Here is a 24831-nt window from a genome sequence, read left to right on the forward strand (position 1 = left end):
TTTTCCTTCATGAAACAGAACACCCTAAACATGAATAGTCTAGCCAAATGATAAACGGTCCAGTTGCCCATGTCGAGTTGGAACATGAAATTATGAAATGGACTAGCTCAATTACGAATAGCTAAGCACTCATTTGAAATACGGTACACAAACGGTATAGCGTTGCATCAAATGGCTCAGGGTAATGTCGAGTAGCATAGCGTACGCACAAACGGTGTAGCGTTGCGTCAAATAGCTCAGCGTAATGTTGAATGGAATAGCGTACATATAAACAGTGAAGCGTTGCGTGAAATGGCTCAGCGTAATGTCGAATGGTACAGCGTACACACAAATGGTGTGGCGTTGCGTGAAATGGCTCAGCGTAATGTCGAAATGGCTCAGCGTCATATCGAATGGTACAGCGTACATACAAACAGTGTAGCGTTACGCGAAATTGCTTGGCGTAGTGTCGAATGGTACAGCGTACACACGTCTTTGCAAAACATCAGACGCTCTAGCTGAACATTAAATTGTGTAGCATTACATGAAATATTTTGATGTTGTGGCGAATCGTCAAGCTTGCCTATGGCCGGGCGTGACGTGAAGACAATCTCGCCGAAACCACCAAAAATATAAACCGCCTGACAAACCGCAAATGGAAAAGCGATCTGCTGGGGGCATGACGTCATCGAATGTGAAGACTGTCGCGAAACCGTCATATGGTTTAGTCGCTGTGTTGAAGAGTCTTCACTTCGCCTTGCCGTAAAGCAGAGCCAATTCCGCAAGTTTCTCCTTTTTTCCCTGCTGATACTGCATTTATTCATTGTCGTTCATGAAAGCGTTAATGAAAATAGTACCAAGATAGGATTCTACCACGGTTTGCTGGCCTCCCGGTTTATCACAGTTTGCACGCTTTGGTGAGCCTGAATATGTTTGAAGTATTAAGTAGTGTTATGACGTGCATTAAGTGTCGATTGTCGAGCTCTCTTTTCTTTTTCTGACTTACGCTTACTTTTCAAAGAGAGTTTAACTTCAACGGCTCTTTGAACATTGCAGGAGTACGTGAGAAGTTGGATTTTGTGTGCGCCTTGGACGCCATGGTAAGAAAACTGATATACTTGATCTATTTTGACATTCCTCAATCAAAGTGATATCGGAATACTTTACTTGGTGTGCCGGACGATAAAATCAACTCGGAAAAAAGGTTGCTTTGGCAAACACTACATGTTTGATTGAAAAATGTCAAAACAGATCAAGGATATCAGTTTTACTTACCATAGCGTTCGAGGAACATAATTTGGTCATGCCATTCCTTTATCAGCTATGCTGTCCTGCAGCTGATCTTTAGATCAGCCTTGTATTTGCTGATCTATTTGACATCCTTGTGTTTTTGGTGGTGACGGCCGCCCATAGATCAAAGTTCTTCGTTTCTTTGTACTGTTTATGTACCGTCAAGTCACGAAATCAAATTGAATTAATTTGACTGATTTCGGCCTTCGACAAAATGTTTAAGTCCTTTTAACAACTCAACCCTTGCTATGATATCAGCGTGTTCTTCTTACTTATTATCACGGAATGTATCTTAAGCTACTGAATTCGAGCAGACTTCATTGCTATTCTAGAAGGTCACAGTGGAATTCTACTCTTCGTGGTTTGACAAACATAATTCGATCACTAGAAAGTCTTTTGCGCTAAAAAGAACAAACCAAGTAAGAAGAAACTGTAAATTGTATGTTGATGTCCAGGTAAAGACAGCATTTAAAAAACATTTGATTGCGATAGACTATCAACAGAGCCAAATCCTCAATTTACCTTTGTTGGCTGTTTACTCACCAAATAAGATTTCTGATAACGCGCGTAACACTCTGTAACACCTATTTCGTACCTTTGGAATTTCCTGCTAACAGTTCTCAAAAGTTCAAGTTATCATAAATATGGTTGTAAGTTAACGAAATTTTCGTTACGGTTCACATATCTGTCCTGTCTAGATGCCTCTTCAGTAATCCGATGCATGCGAAACAAGAGAAGGGAATTTTACCTTTGCGGATGCTTTCGCTTTCCATTCTTTGAGAAACCTGTAATCGAGAAAACCATTACCGAAACTACCAAAATATCCGAAAGCTAGTAATGTTTGGAGATTCTAGATATTACGGGTGTACTGAATTGAAAACGGTGAAAAGTACTAAATTCTAGGAAAAAGGTAGTATAGTAAGCGAACAAAGTTTCGATGCGGTCACCTCATCTGTCATTCAAGACAGAAGGGAATTTTCCCCTAAAATACTTCCGTTTTGGGCTTGCTTTGCCATCCATCCTGTTATTCCTGTCATAAGCACTTAGAACACTTAAAACAGTGATAGTTCTAAAGCAAAAGAATTATCAAGAGTCTATTAAGAGAGTATAATATTCGTTATCTAAAAGTCACATTATGAGCCCTTTCTCGTCTGTGATACCCACCACTTACAAAAATCCCGCCAAAACAGATTAATTAAGAGACAGTGGAAGCTAACTCATGTCAAATCTCATTAGCGAAAATCATTCAAAACATATATGTACATAAATATACGAAAGTTCTCGAAAAACTCAAGAAACATTAAGGATTGACTTTAAAGACATTGAACTGCACTTGTATGGTTCAAATCCTCAAGCTCTTTAGTTAAAATAACGCAAAGTAGTTAATTGATTTCCCCTAGTTTCGACGCAACCTTTGTTTCATCGATTTTCGTGTCATCTTTCTGAATTTCAATCTCGGTAACTGTATGGGCGGCCGTCACCACCAAAAATACAAGGATGTCAAATAGATCAGCAAATACAAAGATGGTGTAAGGATCAGCTGCAGGATAGCATAGCTAATAAAGGAATGGCATGGCCAAATTATAGACAGTCTAGTTTTCCTTCGTGAAACAGAACACCCTAAACATGAATAGTTTAGCCAAATGAGAAACGGTCTAGTAGCCCATGTTGAGTTGGAACATGAGATTGTGAAATGGACTAGCTCAATTACGAATAGCTTAGCACTCATTTGCAATACAGTACTCAAACGGTGTAGCGTTGAGTTAAACGGCTCAGGGTAACGTGGAGTAGCACAGCGTACGCACAAACGGTGTAGCGTTGCGTCAAATGGCTCAGCTTAATGTAGAATGGTACAGCGTACATAAAAGCAGAGTACGTGAGAAGTTGGATTTTGTGTGTGCCCTGGACGCCATGGTCACGCAACTCTAGTCAATATATCTAGTGTGTACTGAACTCAGTCTGTAGCAATAATAATAATAAAAATAATAATAATAATAATAATAATAATCACAAAAATTAATAGTTGAGGTACAGAAATGTAAAAATAAATAAAAATGTAAACTAGACCCTGTGAGCAGGGTAACTGGGATACCTGGATGATACTGGATCCTTGGAATCAAGTGTAGTGATACTACGGGTGTCGGATTAGTATACTGAAATAGTGAGCTCAAGTCTGGCTAAGGGCATGCGCATACACCTATTTTAAAACATAGGCATGCATATGCATGCAAGAGTTATTTTTTGTAGGGTGGGTGGATTACTTGGGGTCTACATTCTTACAAAAGGAAAGAAGAGTATTAACGTGGAAAAGAACGAAAATGTCGAATTACCTCACACACAGGTATTTTGTGGTAGATTATGTGTGTTGTGCGAATAAATGTAACCAAAAGTAAACTGTATTGGTGCCACAGATACCTGTTAATACAAAATGCAGACAGCAGACCGGATACAAAATATAGACTGGAGACTGCAGAGTGGGTACAAAATGCGGACTGAGAATCTGAAGAGTTTTTACATCTGGTAAATAATAACATGTCATCTTACAGCTTACCGAGCGTCACGCAATCGCTTTTCCTCGATCAGCCTTCACGATTATTTGCACTATTGTGGAAAATTCCTGGCCCATTTCTTGATGAAAATCGATCGTAATATAATTTCAAGCCTTCAATATACTCTTCTTATTTTGTGCGCGAGTTGGTTTGTGTGATGTCTGTACAGATTTTACCAACGTTATAAAAGTAGATGATGTGAATAACAGTGATGGTAAAGCAAGCTTAAAACGGCAGAAATCACCAGAAACTACAACGGATACACAGTTCGCGACTCAATCCGGTCCAAAATTACCGCTCAATAACATCTTTTAGTGTGGACTGGCCGCGAACAATACGACTTGTGTATGCGTCTGTAAGTATTTCGAGCGTTTGCGCTATAACGCTTCAGGTGATCGTAATCCAAACATGTTGAAATACGAAACGACCGACAAAAGAAAATCTCGTGCTCGTCATGTGACCCGGACCTGTCCATGCATGACAACGTCAATCATCATCAAGATAACACGTGATCAGCATGTGAACATCTTCACCCTCATTGGATCACAGTTAGTTGTCATGGTGTTGAGGGCCCAATGAACTCTGGGTACTATTGCGCAATTTTTCCATTTTGTGGCGGAGGAAAAAAAAAAAAAAAAAAGACAAAAAAACAAAGGCATTTTATGACTGGGCTACCACAGGTATCCCAGTAATAAATACGTCTACCGAAACAAACGATGAAACAGCAAGATGTCCTGTCAATTGTCTGAATTATGCAATAGATTTTATTCAGCAAGTTGCGACTGTAACAGATCGAACGGTAAAACTCGACCTAGAGTTGGACAATTACCTACAACTACGTGCATTACGGTGTCCGCACTAGCCTTCCTTAATACGTGATGACTACGGAATGGGAAAGAGCACAAGGAAGATAAGTATGTATGCGCGCAAAACCAACTCAGAAAAAATATTACTCTGGCAAAAACTATTTTGGAACGCGAAAAAAACCCTTCAACTGTTTCCGGTCCAGACATGTAATCTACGTTTGATCGACAAAATAAAAATGGAACTTACTTTTAATTGACGCTTTCACGAACGACAACGAATAAGTGCAATATCAGCAGTGAAAAAAGAGGAGAAACTTACCAAATTGGCTCTGCTTTACGGCAAAGCGAAGTGAAGACTAGACTATACTGCGCCATGTAATGGTTTCGTGTCAGTCTTCACATTCGATGACGTCATACCCCCAGCAGATCGCTGTTCCATTTGCGGTTTGTATTATTGGTGGTTTCGGCGAGATGCCTTGGCGGCCGTCACCACCAAAAATACAAGAATGTCGTATAGATCAGCAAATACAAAGATGGCTTAAGGATCAGCTGCACGATAGCATAGCCAATAATGGAATGGCATAGCCTTCACGTCACGCCACGACGATTCGCCACAACATCGAAATATTTCAAGTAATACTAAGCAATTTAATGTTCAGATAGAGCGTCTGATGTTTTGCAAAGCTATTCGACCTAACGCTACACTATTTGTGTCTACGCTGTACCATTCTACATTACGCTGAGCCATTTCACGCAACGCTACACCATTTGTGTGTACGCTGTACCATTCGACATTATGCTAAGCCACTTCACGCAACGCTACTCTGTTTGTATGTACGCTGTACCATTCGACTTTACGCTAAGCCATTTCACACAACGCTACACTGTTTTTATGTACGCTGTATTATTCTACATTAAGCTGAGCCATTTGACGCAACGCTACACCGTTTGTGCGTACGCTGTGCTACTCCACGTTACCCTGAGCCGTTTAACTCAACGCTACACCGTTTGAGTACTGTATTGCAAATGAGTGCTAAGCTATTCGTTATTGAGCTAGTCCATTTCACAATCTCATGTTCCAACTCAACATGGGCTACTAGACCGTTTCTCATTTGGCTAAACTATTCATGTTTAGGGTGTTCTGTTTCACGAAGGAAAACTAGACTGTCTATAATTTGGCCATGCCATTCCTTTATTAGCTATGCTATCCTGCAGCTGATCCTTACACCATCTTTGTATTTGCTGATCTATTTGACATCCTTGTATTTTTGGTGGTGACGGCCGCCCATATAACTGGATCTTGCGTCGAGTTGCGTCAAACAGTTTGAATATTTCTTTCCACCCACCCGTTGCGTCTGCTGCCTCATTTTAAGAGCTAGCAATAAATATCTGCTTACAAGGCGATCCACATGACTTGGTTTGGATTTGGGTTCAGTGTACGCACGCACCGTTCTGTCATTCACAACTGTAAAACTTCAGGTGATCGGGTGTCGCATCCGATGAGCATTTTGACAAACAACTTGTTGAGGCGAAATCCGCGTCTCTGTGCTGAATTATTCAAGAATCTTTTGAAACGGTGGGTAACATTCATTAATTGTCGTATCTGTTGTAAGCTTAATTCATTGTATTCTTCAGCCAAATCTTGATCCCGAAGACTCAAATGTATCATTTAAGACCAAAGTTCTTCGTTTCTTTGTACTGTTTACTTACAGACAAGTCACGAAATTAAATTGAATTAATTTGACTGATTTCGGCCTACGACAAAATGTTTAAGTCCTTTTAACAACTCAACCCTTACTATGATATTAGCGCGTACTTCTCATTTATTATCACGGAATGTATCTTAAGCTACTGAATTCGAGCAGACTTCATTGTTATTCCAGAAGGTCACAGTGGAATTCTACTCTTCGTGGTTTGACAAACATAATTCGATCACTAGAAAGTCTTTTGCGCTAAAAAGAAATAACCAAGTAAGAAGAAACTGTAAATTATGTGTTGATGTCCAGGTATAGACAGAATTTAAAAAACATTTGATTGCGATAGACGATCAACAGAGCCAAATCCTCGATTTGAACTTTGTTGGCTGGTTACTCTCCAAATACGATTTCTGATGATGCGTGTAACACTCTGAAACACCTATTTCGTACCTTTGGAGTTTCCAGCTAACAGTTCTCAAAAGTTCAATTTATCATAAATATGGTTGTAAGGGGACGAAATTTTCGCTAAGTTCCTCTTATCTGTCCTGTTCGGACGCCTCTTCAGTAATCCGATGCATGCGAAACAAGAGAAGGGAATTTTACCTTTGCGGATGCTTTCGCTTTCCATTCTTTGAGAAACCTGTAATCGAGAAAACCATTACCGAAACTTCCGAAACATCCGAAAGCTAGTGATGTTTGGAGATTCTAGATATTACGGGTGTACTAAATTGAAAACTGTAAAAAGTGTTAAATTCTTGGCAAAAAGGTTGTACAGTAAGGGAACAAAGGTTTCGATGCGGTCACCTCGTCTGTCATTCAAGACAGAAGGGAATTTTCCCCTAAAACAATTCCGTTTTGGGCTTACTTTGCCATCCGCTTTGTTATTCCTGTCATAAGCACTTAGAACACTTAAAACAGCGATAGTTCTAAAGCAAAAGAATTTATCAAGAGTCGATTAAGAGAGTATAATATTCGTCATCTAAAAGTCACATTATGAGCCCTTTCTCGTCTGTGATACCCACCACTTACAAAAATCCCGCCAAAACAGATTAATTAAGAGACAGTGGAAGCTAACTCATGTCAAATTTCATTAGTGAAAATCATTCAAAACATATATATACATAAATATACGAAAGTTCTCGAAAAACTCAAGAAACATTAAGGATTGACTTTAAAGACATTGAACTGCACTTGTATGGTTCAAATCCTCAAGCTCTTTAGTTAAAATAACGCAAAGTAGTTAATTGATTTCCCCTAGTTTCGACGCAACCTTTGTTTCATCGATTTTAGTGTCATCTTTCTGAATTTCAATCTCGATAACTGGATCTTGCGTCGAGTTGCGTCAAACGATTTGAACATTTCTTTCCACCCGTTGCGTCTGCTGCCTCATTTTAAGGGCTAGCAATGAATATCTGCTAACAAGGCGAGCTACATGACCTCGTTTCGATTTGGGTTCAGTGCACGCACGCATCGATCTGTCATTCATAACTGCAAAACTTCAGGTGATCGGGTGTCGCATCCGATGAGCATTTTGACAAACGACTTGTTGAGGCGAAATCCGCGTCTCTGTGCTGAATTATTCTAGAATCTTTTGAAACGGTGGGTAACATTAATTATTTGTCGTATCTCTTGTAAGCTTAATTTATAGTATTCTTCAGCCAAATTTTTTTTTTTTTTTAATTTTTTTTTATTTTCACTTAAAGCACAAATACTAGAGTAATACAAACAAATACAAAGTTAATTACACTAACGCTTACGCTACTCACTAACACTAATTACGAAATACTACATTACATTACATTTCACAGTCGGCTAGATTTAATTTATGTTGTGGTTATATAATAGTATAAGCCTAATTTGTACAAATACTTCTACATCAAATTCCTTTTTTGGTAGAACGACTGTATATACAACTGCGTCTATAACTGTTAATACCCGATACTCATCTATTGAGTTACAATAACATGTTTTCCCATTTTTTATAATGAATAGATTCTTTTTTATTCTTTTTTGCAATCAAAAATTCAAATTTCCGAGTTTCAGATGTTTTAGCCTTCAGTAAGGATACAGACGGCTTGATATTTTTACAACGACATGAATAAATGGTATATTTTCCAAGAATGATTATGTGATTTAACAAACAATTCCCAGGGCTATTATCGGAAATACCAAAGAGGATTGTTACCTCATCAAGCTTATCAATTTTCATATTGTAAGTATTTGTATTCAGCCAAATCTTGATCCCGAAGACTCAAATGTGTTATTTAAGACCAAAGTTCTTCGTTTCTTTGTACCGTTTACTTACAGACAAGTCACGAAATTAAATTGAATTAATTTGACTGATTTCGGCCTTCGACAAAATGTTTAAGTCCTTTTAACAACTCAGTCCTTGCTATGATATTAGCGCGTACTTCTCATTTATTATCACGGAATGCATCTTAAGCTACTGAATTCGAGCTGACTTCATTGTTACTCCAGAAGGTCACAATGGAATTCTCTTCTTCGTGGTTTGACAAACATAATTTGATCATTTGGAAGTCTTTTACGCTGAAAAGAACAAACCAGATGAGAAGAAACTGTATATATCATGTGTAGACAGTAGTTACTTGTTAAAAAATGTTTGATCGCGATAAACTATCAACAGAGCCAAAACCTCGAGTCAAGTTGACCTTCGTTGACTAGTTACTCTCCAAATACGATTTCTGATGATGACTATCAACAGTTCTCAAAAGTACAAGGTATCAGAAATATGGTAGTAAGGGAACGAAATTTTCGCTACGGTTCACTTGTCTGTCCTGTCCAGACGCCCCTTCCAATAATTCGATGCATTCGAAAAAAAAGAAGGGAATTTTCCCTTTGCGGATGCTTTCGCTTTCCATTCTTTGAGACACCTGTAAAAAAAATCATTACCGAAACTACCGAAATAACCGAAACCTAGTAGAGTTTGGAGATTCTAAATAATGCGAGTGTATTGAATTGAAAACAGCAAAAAGGATTAAATTACAAGAAGAAAGGTGCCGGGAAGTGCCTACTTTAAGCTTTTAAATACTATAGTAAGGGAACGAAGGCTTCGATACGGTCACCCCATCTGTCATTCGAGACACAAGGGAATTTTCCCTTCAAAAGCTTTCGTTGTCGGCTTGCTTTACAGTCCACGCTGTTATTCCTGTTACAGGCACTTAGAACACTTAAAACAGCCGTAATTATAGAACAAAAGAATTTGAAATTCTTTTGTTATCGAAAAATGAAATTCGAAAATGGAGTAACAAGAAACTTTAAAATAACATTCGTTATCCAAAGTTCACATTTTGAGCGCTTTCTCCTTTTTGATACCCCGGCACCACTTACCAAAATCACGCCAAAACAGATCAATTAGGAGACAGTGGAAGCTAACTAATTTCAAAACTTATTAGTGAAAATTTTCAATCAATTTATTTAGTGGAAATCATTCAAAACATACATGTACATAAACATACGAAAGTTCTCAAAAAACTCAAGAAACATTAAGATTTTCACCGTTAGTTATCGCCACAATATTGGCAAATAAAAAATAAGGCCCAGACATTGAGACATTGAACTGCACTTGTATGGTTCAACTCTTTTAGCTCTTAAGTTAAAATAATGAGTAAAGTAATCAATTTATTTCCCCTAGTTTCGACGCAGCCTTTGTTTCATCAATCTTCGAGTCATCTTCCTGAATTTCATTCTCGATCACTACAGATCTTACGTCGAAATTGCGAGGAAAAATTCAAAATATCTTTCACGTTGCGTCAACTGTCTCATTTTAAGAGCTAGAAATCAGTAATTGCAAGCCAAGCGAGCTACATTTCGATTGCGGTTCAGAGAACCGAATCGATCTGTTACTCATAACAATACTTGTAAAAACTTACCCTTAGGCAGTGGGGTGTCACAACGGATGATCATTTTGACAAAACAACTTGTTGACGCGTAATAAATGTTTCTCTGCTGAATTACTCAAGAATCTCTTAAAACGGTGGGTATCATTCATTATTTGTCCTTTTTTGTTGTAATTTCAATTTATAGTATTTTTCAGACGAATCTTGATCCCGAAGACTCAAACGTGTCATTTGCGACCAAACCCTTAATTTCTTTGTACTGTTTACGTGCCGTCAAGTTACGAAATCTAATTGAATTAATTTTACTGATTTCGGCCTAGGACAAAATGTTAAAGTCCTTACAACCACTAAATCCTTGCTATGATATCAGTGCACAACTGTACTTTTTACTTATTATCATGGAATGTATCTTAAGCTACTGAAATCGAGCAGACTTCATTGTTAATCCAGAAGGTCACAGTGGAATTCTACTCTTCGTAGTTTGACAAACATAATTCGATCACTAGAAAGTCTTTTACGCTGAAAAGAACAAAGCAAATGAGAAGAAACTATATATACTATGTGGAGGTCCAGGTGTAGACAGCATTTACTCGTTAAAAAACATTTGATCACGATAAACTCTCAACAGAGCCAAAACTTCGAGCCAATTTGACCTTCGTTTACCATTTACTCTCCAAATACGATCTCTGATGTTGCATGCGACACTCTGTAACATTTATTTTGTACCTTTGGAGTTTCCTATTCACAGTTCTCAAAAGTGCAAGTTATCATAAATTTGGTAGTAAGGAAACCAAAAGTTTCACTACGGTCCACTTATCTATAGCTATCCTGTCCAGACGCCTTTTCAGTAATACGATGTATTCGAAACAAAAGGGAATTTTCATTTTCCGAATGCTTTCGCTTTCCTTTGTTTGAGACACCTGTAATCGAGGATAACACAACCGAAACTACCGAAATATCCGAAACTTAGTAATTTTTGGAGATTCTAGATAATACGAGTGTACTGAGTTGAAAACAGTTAAAAGTATTAAATTACTGGAAAAAACCGCCGACTTAAAGCTTTCAAATACTACAATGAGGGAACAAAGGTTTCGATACGGTCACGGGAACTTTCCCTTTAAAAACTTTCGTTTTGGGCTTGCTTTACCATCCACACTGGTATTCCTGTCATAAGTACTTAGAACACTTAAAACAGCGATCATTATAGAACAGAAGAATTGGATATTCTGTTGCTATAGAAACATGAAATTTAAAAACGGATTAACAAGAAACTTTAATATAATGCTCGTTATCTAAAGTTCACATTATGAGCCCTATTTAGTATTTGATACCCACCACTTACAAAAATCACGCCAAAACAGTTTCAATTAAGAGATAGTGGAAGCTAACTAATTTTAAAACTTATCAATGAAAAGTTTCAATCAATTAAGTAGGAGTCATTCAAAACATACATGTACATAATATTCGAAAGTTCTCGAAAAACTCATGAAACATTTCGGATTTTTACCATCAGGTACCCCAAGAGTATTGGCGAAGAAGTAAGGCCCGGACATTGACATATTGAACTGCACTTGTATGGTTCAATTCCTTTAGCTCTTGAGTTAAATAATGCGTAAAGTACAATAAGTTATTTCCCCTAGTTACGACGCAACCTTTGTTTCATCAATCTCCGAGTTATCTTCCTGAATTTCATCCTCGAGAACTATAGATCTTACGTCGAGTTGCGTCGAAAGATTTGAAAATTTCTTTCACGTGGCGTCCACTGTCTCATTTTTAGAGCTAGAAGTCAATAATTGCTAGCCAGGCGAGTTACATGACGTCGTTTCGATTCGGGTTCAACTCGCACGTATCGATCTGTTATTCATAATAATACTTGTAAAACTTGCCCTTAGGCGATCGAATGTCACAACGGATGATTATTTTGACAAAACAACTCGTTGACGCGAAATCCGTGTCTCTGTGTTGAATTATTCAAGAATCACTGGAAACGGTGGCTATCATTCATAATTGGTTGTATCTGTTTTAAGTTTAATTTATAGTATGCTTCAGCCGAATCTTGATCCCGAAAACTCAAATGTGTTATTTAAGACCAAAGTCCTGTTTACGTACCGTCAAGTCACGAAATCAAATTGCATTAATTTGACTGGTTTTAGCCTAAGACAAAATGTTCAAGTCCTTAGAACCAGTCAGTCCTTGCTATGATATCAGCGCACAGCTGTACTTCTTACTTATTATCACGTAATCAATGTACCTTACAAGCTACTGACTTCGAGGAAACTTCATTGTTATTCCACAAGGTCACGGTGGAATTCTACTCTTCGTGGTTTGACAACCATAATCTGATCACTAGAAAGTCTTTTGCGCCGAAAAGAATAAACCAGATGAGAAGAAACTGTATAAACTATGTTGAGGTCCAGGTGTAGACAACATTTATACTTGTTAATATCGCGATAAACTATTAACAGAACCAAAACCTCGAACCAAATTGACCTTCGTTGACTAGCTACACTCCAAATACGATTTATGAGGATGCGTGTATAACTGAAATTGTGACACAGAAATAACTGAAACCTATTAATTTCTGGAGATTCTAGATAACACGAGTATATGGAAACGGTAAAAAGTATTAGAAGAAAGGTGCCGGGAACTACTTTAAGCTTTCAAATACCACAATAAGGGATCAATAGGGTCAACCCTTCTGTCATTCGCGACAGAAGGGAACTTTCGCTTTAAAGTCTTTTGCTTTCTATTGCTTGAGAAATCTCCAATTGAGATCTTTACATCGTCTGGCAGGATGTGCAAGTGCTTGATTTTGTGCCGTTATTTTTCAACTAAACAAAGCAACCGTAAAACGATGCAGAATGATTAATGGTTTGTTTGACCTCATACTTATTATAGTAAGGATGACACAGCAAAATATTCCTGGAATCACCGCATTACCGCACCTGATCAGATACGCATGCTGCATTACATATTAAACTCACACTACGCATTTGCATTGATAACAGATACAGTCGATTACTGCTGATGTTCTTTCGCGAATTCAAGTGGGTCCTTGCTTGCAAGCAATACGGTTGATTAAGCTCCTCTATTAATGGAATTTCTCATCAGAATAGGTTAAATTAAATGCTGAAAAGGTTCATCGATATTTACACAATGGACCCACTCAACAAGAAACAGCAATAACGCAAATACGCAGCACACTTCAGAATTTGAGATAAGCTCGTTACACCACAACTTTCGGTTCTATTCAAGGAAATACGGCATAAAAGACTTAAACTGCAACTCTGCAATTACCAATTAATTGTTAAAATACCAAAATTTGAGAAACTCAGGCGTGAAAAATTTGTTGTAAGAGCGCATAGCTTTTTTTACTGTTACTGATAATAGTCATTGGACCAGTTAATTTCGTCCATGTTTGTTTTCAATGTGGACCTCTCAACCTGGCCACTCAAGAAGTTTATTTTTCATTTTGACTGGCTGGCATTGACTGACTGGCATTAATAGTTGATTTTTATTGGCTGATGGCTTAAAGTGCCTAATTTCTATTGGCTGCTTAACTGTCCGATTTGGCCTGTGCAGTTATAAACACTTGAAATCGGACAAGTGAAAATGGATAGTAGACTTGAAACAGTCAATTAAGCCACAAATGAGGGCTGATAAGAACCACTCATATTCAAAAATCTCTAAAAACTGAGAAAACATATAGTCTGAACTCGCTAATATGAATCAATTTGTCTCTACTAAGGCCCTTTCAAACGTGAATATCGTCATGGCGATGGAATACAGCAAAGAACAGCTCAACTACTACAGGATTTGTTACGTTGTCACTGATGTATTAACTGATGGTCTGCGAATAATCTTCAAACAAGAATGGGACAATCGCTACGGTGCAACAACATCAGGGGAATGGAAGGATGAACCAAGAAATGGAGTGGACTTTCAAAACAAGGAATCTACTCGGAACCAAAAAAGAAATGCGCATCTCCTTACAACCATGATTGGTGGAAACAGAGCAGAATGGGATTGTACGATGCTTTTCTACGCTATTCTTTTCTCAGATTGTATTGACAAACTCAGCCCAGTTGTCAGATCAAATGTCGATGCCCTCAGAAAGGTTCGAAATGAAGATTTTGCGCACATGTCGGAAGGAAATCTTTCAGACCTGCAGTTTACAGACATCATTAGCAAAGTTCACACTGCATTTCAAGCGCTCGGTCTTTCCACAATGAAAATTCAAGAGATTAAGAGTCAAACGAGCTTTCCCACGGAGGAACTCCAGGAGAAGGAGCACGAAAGACAGGTCCTTGAGGATCAGTTAAACAATGATATCTTCCCCTTCTGTGTCCTCCCTCCTAAACCCTCACATGACGTAACAAGTCGCGACCGAGAGGTGGCCGAAATAATGCAACAGCTTAGAGAACTTAAAACAGCTAATAAAGACAGGTTAAGTTACCTTTACATCTCCGGAAATCCTGGAAGTGGAAAGTCTCAACTAGCGGGTCTTGTGACTGAACGATTCTACAAAGAAATTAAAGATCTTCCGGATGGTACCTCATTTGTGATGACGATAAATGGTGAAAGTCCAGATACTGTGCTACAATCGTATGTGGCTTTTTCACGGCGTCTTAAGTGTCCCGAGTACGCGGTGACAACCACCCTCCATTCAGAGGACTTGAAAACAAATGAGAAAATCACCAATCTTAGGGCACTGATCGGAACGAAAATTGGGCTTTATACATCGTGGCTGCTCGTAGTTGATAATGTCGCGAGTCTATCACATGTGCATGTCCATCTACCCGAAGCCGAAAATGAGATGTGGGCAAGAGGCCAGTTGCTTATCACAACTCAAGACAGTGGGTCAATTCCTCCAGCAAGTTCCTTCAACAAACACATCTCAATAAGCGACGGAATGAATCTTGATGATATCAGTTGTTTATTGGAAAAGCTCTCAGGAATCACGAACAAGGAGATGGAAATCAAAGTTGCTCAGGCGTTGGACTACCAGCCTCTCGCCTTGGCAAGTGCCGCCACTTATGTCAGAGAAGTTCGACAGACATCTAATTTTGGCTGGAAAGACTATCTTGCAAAACTTGAAGCAGGCCAAAGAAATGCAATGGAGACATTTCTTGCCGAAGTCAACCCAAGCTATGCAAAGTCCATGACCACAGCAACAACACTGGCCGTAGAAACAGCTATGGAATCCAACAAAATTATGCATCACGTCCTTAATTTCCTGTCCCTGTGTGCACCGCAACCATTAAGTCTTAATATCATTGAAGACTTTATCACAAGTGTGGATAAAGAAATTCAAGACATAGAGATGATTCGTTTGAAGATACAAAAATGCTCCCTGCTGATGTGTGAAAGAGACAGAACTGACGTTTACATTCGTGTGCATCAGGTTGTACATAATTCCATTAAGACTGTGGCTGCAGCTCATTCGGATGATAAGCACAACGAGGTCGTTAGTGGAGTGATTGGATCATTCAGTCGTTTTGTAGAAAAATATAAATCGAGGAACAACGACGAGTTCTATGCTCTAATCAACAGCAGACATATTACTCATTTGAAAAATTTAGCCCCAGAACTTGAGAGATATTTTTCTAAGAAGGTTATTTCTCAAGTGGACGAAAGTGGCTTTTTGATCGAGAACCATGCGATGGACCTCTATAGAATGAGCCTGTTTTGCTATGAACATTGTGAATACGAAACTTCAAGACGTTTCATCGATATGGCATTAGACGTATCTATTGTCAGCGAGAACGACCCTGGCTTAGTTATTGCAGCTATCTGCAGACACATGGGTAACGTGCTCGAAAAGCTGGGCGAACTGAGTAAGGCAAAAGATTATTATGATCGAGCACTGGCCATTTTTCTGAAAAAGCTTGGACCTGACCATGTTCACGTTGCAAATTCTTACGATGGCCTGGGTATTGTAAACGCTAGGCTGAGTGACCTGAGTCAGGCAAAGGATTATCATGATCGTGCACTGGCCATTCGTCTGAAAAAGCTTGGACCTGACCATGTTCACGTTGCAAGTTCTTACAGTAGCCTGGGTATTGTACACGAAAAGCTGGGTGACCTGAGTCAGGCAAAGGATTATCATGATCGTGCACTGGCCATTCGTCTGAAAAAGCTTGGACCTGACCATGTTCACGTTTCCTATATTTACAATAGCCTGGGTATCGTACACGAAAGGCTAGGTGACCTGAGTCAGGCAAAGGATTATCATGATCGTGCACAGGCCATTCGTCTGAAAAAGCTTGGACCTGACCATGTTCACGTTGCAATTTCCTACGATTGCCTGGGTATTGTGCACGCTAGTCTGGGTGACCTGAGTCAGGCAAAGGATTATCATGATCGTGCACTGGCCATTCGTCTGAAAAAGCTTGGACCTGACCATGTTCACGTTGCAACTTCTTACCATAACCTGGCTATCGTGCACAAGAAGCTAGGTGACCTGAGTCAGGCAAAGGATTATTATGATCGTGCACTGGCCATTCGTCTGAAAAAGCTTGGACCTGACCATGTTCACGTTTCCTATATTTACAATAGCCTGGGTATCGTACACGAGAGGCTAGGTGACCTGAGTCAGGCAAAGGATTATCATGATCGTGCACTGGCCATTGGTCTGAAAAAGCTTGGACCTGACCATGTTCGCGTTGCAAATTCTTCCTATTGGCTGGGTATCTTACACGAGAAGCTAGGTGAACTGAGTCAGGCAAAGGATTATCATGATCGTGCACTGGCCATTCGTCTGAAAAAGCTTGGACCTGACCATGTTGACGTTGCAAATTCTTTCTATTGCCTGGGTATCTTACACGAGAAGCTAGGTGACCTGAGTCAGGCAAAGGATTATCATGATCGTGCATTGGCCATTCGTCTGAAAAAGCTCGGACCTGACCATGTTGACGTTGCAAATTCTTACTATTGCCTGGGTATCGTGCACGAGAAGCTAGGTGACCTGAGTCAGGCAAAGGATTATCATGATCGTGCACTGGCCATTCGTCTGAAAAAGCTTGGACCTGACCATGTACACTGTTGTGTCGTCTAGACTCAGTCAAGTTACTCCTTTCATTGCTATTGCTCAACTGAACTTTATTAAAGAATCAACAAGCTATATTTACAATACAATACTAGGAATCAGTAATACTACTTTTACATAGGAATGTACTTTTACAATCATGCACCGATCGTGTCTTTCAGGATATAGCGTGACTATAGTAACGCTTAGGTAACGCAATACACTACATTCACGTTGCAACTTCTTACCATAACCTGGCTATCGTACACGAGAAGCTAGGTGACCTGAGTCAGGCAAAGGATTATCATGATTGTGCACTGGCCATTCGTCTGAAAAAGCTTGGACCTGACCATGTTGACGTTGCAAATTCTTACAATAGCCTGGGTGTTATACACATAAAACTGGGTGATCTGAGTCAGGCCAAAGATTATCATGATCGTGCACTGGCCATTCGTCTGAAAAAGCTCTGACATGAGCACATTAAGGTCATAGCTGCTTGCATTGACTCCGGGCTTGCGCACGTATACCGTTCTATTAATTTTTAGTTTTATTCTCCTTCTTCGCCTTCACTGCCGTCTCGAATTCATTGTCAATAATCTCCTCTGCATCTTCCGTCTCTTCATTCTCTTCTTCCCAAACTGCATCGTCTTCTGAGCCGTCTAGCGCATTCGCAATTCCACAGGATTTGAACGACTGCTCAATTAAATCTTGAGGAATTCCGTTCCAGACGCGATTGATCCAGGTCAACACCAGTTCTTTGCTCGGCGCTCTCTTCTTTCCAGATGGGGTATTTGTGAACGGGCCATTTACTGTCCATGTTTCATGCAGCATTCGGAGTTTGGCAGCTCAAATCGCATGGGAGTTTCGTCCGTGTTTTAAGATGTGGCTTAACTGGTAGTCATGACGTCACCGGGCCCTCAACACAAACCGATGGAATTCGACAATCTTCTCTTCCATGTCTGCTGGTAGACGCTGCGCCAAAGTTGTTTTCGCTCTCATAGATACAGCGTTGCGACGTTTCCAGTTGTTGTACCACCCTGTAGATGCCTTGAACTCCGGATCGGAGCTGAGTTCCTTCGCCTTTAACCGGAGCATTGCGCTATTAACTGAGAGACCTGCAAAAAATAGAACGGTACAGTGTTAAAGAGCAAGGTATTTTACGTACACGTGTTGCATGTTAACACTGATCTTCTGAGCGCAAATTGAAGACAAAACAATTCTTTATCGTACCTTGACTTCTTTGATCGTTAAACCAGTCTGCTAAGCGTTGATCCAGTTCTGGATATTTTGGTTTGTACCGACCCATGGATGCACGTTTGGCAATCATCTTTAACTCGCCATTAAACAGCATATGCTGTTGGTTTCGCCATTTGCAAACCATTGACTTGGATATTCCGTACTCGCGTGCAATTTTAACGAACGTGTATCATAACAGAGGATCATTGTGGAAAGATTTAAAATCACATGCTCTAAGTTTTGAATCAATTCATTTTTAAAAGTTCTTCCATGTAGATTTGTTCTCGAATTGTTTTGCTGTTGTCTTTCATGTGACAATTCGCTGTCGATCTCAACCGCACAAATCGGTGTCCTTGTCCTTATTGTGAACTTCTTTATTTTAATGCTGTCTTCTTCTAATCACAGCCTGCTTCTAAGATTCACTGATGACACATTTGACCCTGACATTGGATCCACCATAGGTAAGAATTAAAAAGAAATGAGACTCTGAAATCTTCACGACACTGAGTCATTTTGAAAAATCTAGTAGTAATTCATATAGGGCTGTATTTTGGCCTTTGTTTATACTTTGCCTCACATAATTCTTGGAAAAAAATAAGTGAAACACAAAGACAACCCGTCTGCCATTTCAAAATACCTTAACCCTGTAACGTTGTGGCTTTGTATAGCAACAAACGGGTCTTGTAAACATAAACAAACGATACTTTTAATCCATAACTCGGTTCACTGAAGACTCGAGTACAAGAACGCGAGCACATGTAAAATCTGGCATCCTATTGGATAACAACTATCACGTGACGTTACAAACCCTTTAATTCCTAAGAGTGATTGACATCTAATTTCTCCTCACAATATTACCTCTGAATCAAACATTAAGGTCACAAGAATAACACAAATGATTGCAAACTAAAAAAACTCTTGATTGTTTAGCAAATTCTCCTTATCAGCACCTTGGGAAATGTTTAGAGAACAGTATGGAGAATATAGATATCCGTGTTAGGTTGCAAAGGTTTAATTACAACTTTTTGCACTTTGACAAGGGAGTGTCAGCTGACTGAAATGAGTCAAAACAAAGTCTGACTAAGAGGTGAAAAAAGTTTCTGTAAAAAGAGCTGACTACATACAAGATTGTTCATTAGCAGAGAGTTGATTGTACAAATAAAACCTTCTACTGGTATTGCACAGTTCATGCTTCCTGTCCTAAAGATCTGGACATTATATGCTTTGTAACCAGCACCCAAGATATTTATATATATGTATCCTCTAGTCATACTTAAAACCATTACAGTGTGCTGTTTAGCCAGCTCTTAAGTATCCTTTTGCGCTCAGTTGTTCAAAAGCTAGAAAAAACTAACCAACTGAATAACCTGCATTTGATCAATAGCATAGCCTGTATTGCTATCACCAGCAGTTAGCAATTTATGGGATAAATTGTGCTGTCTAGCTTGAAACAATGGCACCAGGTCATCAGTACTTTGTTATGAAAAAACAAATACTAAAATATAATTTATTGTATAACATATGAAGAATTCCTCTGATATTGAATGTGGATATTATTCTTTAAATCATCTCGCCATTGTTTTCCAGTTAACCCTTTGCAACCTAACATCAGTATGCATATTCTCCATACTGTTCTCTATACATCTCCTAAGGTGCTGACAAGGAGAATTTCTCTAAGAATCAAGAGTTTCTTTTTTGGTGATCATTCCCTTTATTCTCATGACCTTAATGCGTGATTCAGGGATGATATTGTGAGGAGAAATAGAATACTGGTCACTTTAAGGGTGAAAGGGTCAAGATCCATTTCTGTTATTGCATAGTAAGTGATGTCTTTGTTTCAGGGTTCTTATTTTGAAAAAAAAATGGTTCATATCATTCTGGTTTTTAGTGATAGTACTGTTTGTTTGTTTGTTTGTTTTTTTTACATGAACCTTTCTGTACAGGTGTTGACTTCAAGGTTAAAACTTTGACTGTGGATGGAAACAAAGCAAAACTAGCAATTTGGGTAAGAACTGCTGTTGATGGATGATGACACAACTGTAATTCATGATGCTTGAGTGACAGCTAAGGTTTACTGTTGAATTACTTCATAATTAATTTGACGATTGGTCTTGATAGTCTAATGGTTATAACATCACTTTTCTGTTTCAGGACACAGCAGGGCAGGAACGCTTCAGAACACTGACTCCCAGCTACTACAGGGGAGCACAAGGAGTTATTTTAGGTACTAGAAATAAAATGATTTTCACCTCCTAATTACTTGCTGTCATCACTCTTCAAAATAATTGTCTTGTTGATTTTGTAGCATGAGAGAAGGTGACAAAATTGCAGCACTGATATTGATACACAGTAGTTTTCAACCTAATAGAAACTTAAGCATTTCTTAACTTTCAGAGGTGAGTTGACGTTTCTGTTGGTGTTAAACCACCACTGAAAATGAATAAATGCTGAAATAGTTTGCATCAAGTTTCCCCTGATTTCCTATGCTAACAACATCAATGGCACACACCATAGTTCCTCAGATAAGTTCCCAGGCACTGATTTAAAATTCTGGTGGAAAGGACAGGCACTTATTTGAAGGAGGGCACTTATTCAAGGGGGTGCCTGTTAAGTTAGCACGGCAATAGGGGAAAAATATAAAGAACAGATACCGCATGTAAAGGAACTCTGCAAGCACATAGGGATAGAGATGAGTGGTGAAAGTGGCTTCAGGGAAAAGAAACTATTCTCCTGTACTGATCTTGCTGTAGTTGAAGCTTCAAAAGTTGTAAATAAACTGTTAACAGAGACAGGTTTTTCTTTTATCCTTCCTATCTAAAATTGTGAGGGAGGGAGGGGGTCCTTATTCGAGGGGGTTGCTTGTTTAACTTAATGGCCAATGGGGTGGGCACTTCTTTGGAAAAGGGCATTTATCAGAGCATGGGCACTTATTCATTGAGGAAATACATTATTCAGTGAAAGTTCTCAGTGCTTCATTGTGTTTGTTTTCAATCACCAATTTTAATTGTACAGTCGTGGATGAGACTGTTCATGATAGCATTAAAGAAAATCTTGTTTTTTCCCTTTAGTTGAGAAAGTGGAAGAATGGCTCAATGAAATAGAAATGTATTCAACAAAAAAAGACATCATAAAAATGCTTGTTGGCAACAAAATAGACAAGGTACAGTGAAACTTTTGTGTTTTTATATTAGACCAGATTGAAACTTTTGTGTTTTTATATTAGACCAGATTATTATTACCCGATTTTTATTATTAAAAACTGGAGTCTTCTCCCTCAATTTGAACCTAGAGATGAAATGAATATCTTACTAACCTTGGTGGTCTATACTATAAGTTATGGAACCTTTTTTTTTTTTTTTTTTTTTTTACTCATACTTAGACTTAGCATCATTTCTTAAGCTGTTGTGTTTAATTAATACTCCTATCTTCCAATATTCCTAAACTTTAGAAATCTCTTGTGGGTACATGTATTTGCTTGGTACAGGATTAACTGTAATTGCATACAGTAACGTTTTGTGTGTGCTTGATGTACCAGAAATTCAGATTTGCATACTGTGGTTTTAAGGAGGGTTGTGAAGTTGATAGAAAATGGAGATTACAATTTGCAAGAAGACATTCCATGTTATTTATTGAAGCAAGGTTAGTGTCAGCTTGAGTTGTAAATATTGATTCCACTGCAGTCAAGGATCAAATGGTTTTTTTTTTGAACAGCCACCTATGTAATGGCACAAGATGTTTTGGTGAAACAACTATGAAGATAATTGTTCAGGGACTGGAAGAATGACAAAAAGAAAAATTAAAGAAAATAGTTATTTTATGTTCAAATGTTTGTACTTTTTATGAAAAAAAGCCATAATTTTAATTAGAGTATGTATCAAAATTGTACAGAAAGGTAGTAAAGAGATTCCTTTAACCCTATAACTTCCAAGATCTAATTGTTAATTCTCCCCTCTGGCTGTTACACATTTCCTTGTAAATTAGTTGGGAGAATTTGGTGTCATACCATAATTATAACTTCTACCTGATTAGTTTGAATATTCTCATTACCTGTTTGCTGGATAATGTATGGATATTATAATGAGAAGTTAAATGTGAATCATTTCTGGGAATTAAAGGGTTAATAAGTTTTTAGCTGGTGATTAAAATGGTATCCTGCCTGTCAACTAAAGTAGTTGTACATTGTGTCATCTAAGTTTTATTTTTGATGAAAAAATCTTGCTTTTTTTTTTTTTTTTTTTTTTGTAGCGCAAGAACAAGAGAGGGGGTTCAACTTGCTTTCGAGGAACTAGTAGAGAAGGTATTTAAATAACTAGGCAATTGAAATGTTGTACAATGTAATATTGTGGAAGGCATAGAGGCTGTAACCCTTTAACTCCCATTGGCTTCCAGCCATCATGGGTTATGAGCTATTACATCATGCTCTACAAATATGATAAGGGTGATCATAAAAAAAGTAAAGTTTACAAAATAAAGTTGGGAAGATTATTTTGGGGTGTTTTTAGATCTAATCTTAACAGCAGTCTAATGTAGCATGCAAGAGGTGGGCCCAAGGTGGTCCTTTTACTTTGATTTATAATTTGCATATCCCAGGGAATTTTATTAATATTTGTAAATGACTTTGTACAATCCTCTGAAGTGAGCCTAAATTTATTTCTGTTAATAGTTTGTCTGAGGTCATCAAACAAGGCGAGAGATTTAACTAAGAGGTACGTGTCAATATAGAAGCATCACTAAATTATTGAATTTTTTAAGTATAGATTTTTAAAAGGAAAATCACAAACTGTGAATGCGCAACTTGTTCATCTCACAGAAATCTGCCATGACTTAAAATTGGAAGTCACTGCCATCTTTACATACAGGTTATCGTCCAAAATGTGTGGTCTATGCTGGGTTATAGTGGAAAATTTTAAGAATATTGATAAATGTTGAACAAATAGAGCATCATTGATTGCAGTCATCAAAACAAGAACATTAAGGCTACAGAAGCTTTATCATGCAAAAAAAATTAACAACTACTTGTAGCTGGAGATTGATTGTGGCACTTTAATTTTGAGTCATGCCCCTTTTTATAAGATCCTAAATTGTATTTTTTTTCCTTCGACTTTAACTTTGACTTTTGAATGCACAAGTGGCAGTTGGGGAAAATGTAATTATTAACAGATTTTAAGTAATGCTAAACATTGTATAGTTGCATTTTAGACTTAAAATGGTGGTCCTCTTAGCATTAACATGACAAGGGTCTCTAAAAATTGAATTGGACAAGTTAAGGTTTGCAGATTGGTTCCACAGAGATATTTCTGATAATTTTCTTTCATTTTGCAGCAAATTTGACAACCTTTGTAAGGAAACTGCAGTGCAAAGCAATGAATTGGTAAGTTTATTTGGACCAAAATGTTAATTTTCTAGAGAAAGAGAGTTGTAATTTCCTTCATTCATGACAAACACAGAATTTTCTTTCAATTATTTTACAGCATGACCTTTTAGTAAGTGTCTCAAATTCATTTTATAATCTTATAGACTGCAGAGTAGCAATGCATTCATACTACTTCTGTCTCAACTTCCACATGGATGCATTTACATCTGAGTTTACATCACTTTCCTTGCAATATCTACAACAAACATAATCGCAAGCAATAAATTTCAGCTTGAGATCTTTGCAGAATGCAAGCTTATGGCTGGGTGATGTGTTTTGCAATGCGGAATCAACAGTGATAAATTTATTATGTGAGCTTTGCCTTCAAGAAAAGAGAAACTAAGATTATATTAATTATGGACATAAGCTCAATATGTGCAACATATGATAAGTCGGAATACAATAATTTTTTTTTGTGTATGGGTGTGTGTAATATTAATGTATGGTAACTTAATGCATCAAGATTTTAGGTCAATTTGCTTATATTTTAAGACTGAAGTTGGGTGGTTTAAACTTAATACATTTATTAATTTTTCTTTTCAATTAATTCTTAAAATTGGATTAGATTTTGGCTGTGTGGAGATTTAGGACAGAAGTTAACCCCTTACACCTTAATATCAGTATGCATATTCTCCATACTGTTCCTTATACAATTCATAAGCTGCTGACAAGGAGAAGTTGTTTAACAATCAAGAGTTTCTTCAGCTGCTGATCATTTTTATTGCTATTGCCTCCCATGGAAGTGAAGCCATTATGTTGTCCTGTTGAGTTGAGTGAGGGTAACAATAGAAGATGAATGACCTCTTCGTCCACAACAGAGTCTGCCGAGTTTTACCTGATATTCCTCGCAATTATAAAATTGAAAAAAAATCTGCTCTATTTATCAATTTAATATTGCTTAGTTCCAAGAAAACTGATATTTGAAATATTCACTAAAATCTATAACTATTCAATTAAAAAGTGATAAACTTCCATTG

At 38.0% G+C, this 24831-nt stretch overlaps 3 protein-coding genes across 8 annotated transcripts in view; all 3 read left to right on the forward strand.

Annotated features, from left to right (window-relative positions):
* Window positions 1-261: 261 nt before the first annotated feature.
* Window positions 262-17310, forward strand: LOC149039612 (uncharacterized). 5 transcript variants are annotated; one of them, XM_089181975.1, is made up of 2 exons: window positions 262-896; window positions 13927-17310. In XM_089181975.1, the coding sequence occupies exon 2, from the start codon at window positions 13951-13953 to the stop codon at window positions 17233-17235; it is 3285 nt and encodes a 1094-aa protein (XP_089038101.1). In that variant the 5' UTR covers window positions 262-896; window positions 13927-13950; the 3' UTR covers window positions 17236-17310. The 5 variants fall into 5 exon arrangements, with proteins under 5 accessions (XP_089038101.1, XP_089038098.1, XP_089038099.1 ...); XM_089181972.1 differs by lacking the exon at window positions 262-896 and adding an exon at window positions 5079-6200; XM_089181973.1 differs by lacking the exon at window positions 262-896 and adding an exon at window positions 7502-7920.
* The window catches only part of LOC149039613 (uncharacterized), a 41790-nt gene continuing 23056 nt past the window's right edge, over window positions 6098-24831 (forward strand). For both annotated transcript variants that reach the window (XR_016179650.1, XM_089181971.1), the window contains exon 1: window positions 6098-6200. The gene's annotated coding sequence lies outside the window, so the exon portion shown is untranslated. The remainder of the gene's footprint in view (window positions 6201-24831) is intronic.
* LOC149039614 (ras-related protein Rab-18-B-like) lies at window positions 18197-22966 on the forward strand. Its single transcript, XM_089181983.1, has 7 exons — window positions 18197-18337; window positions 18847-18902; window positions 20385-20446; window positions 20593-20665; window positions 21510-21601; window positions 22007-22080; window positions 22687-22966. Exons 5-7 carry the CDS (start codon window positions 21545-21547, stop codon window positions 22748-22750), a joined length of 195 nt encoding a protein of 64 aa, XP_089038109.1. The 5' UTR covers window positions 18197-18337; window positions 18847-18902; window positions 20385-20446; window positions 20593-20665; window positions 21510-21544; the 3' UTR covers window positions 22751-22966.

Source organism: Pocillopora damicornis, chromosome 9 (genome assembly GCF_964200805.1).
Source record: "Pocillopora damicornis chromosome 9, jaPocDami1.2, whole genome shotgun sequence".
Taxonomy (NCBI): domain Eukaryota; kingdom Metazoa; phylum Cnidaria; class Anthozoa; order Scleractinia; family Pocilloporidae; genus Pocillopora; species Pocillopora damicornis.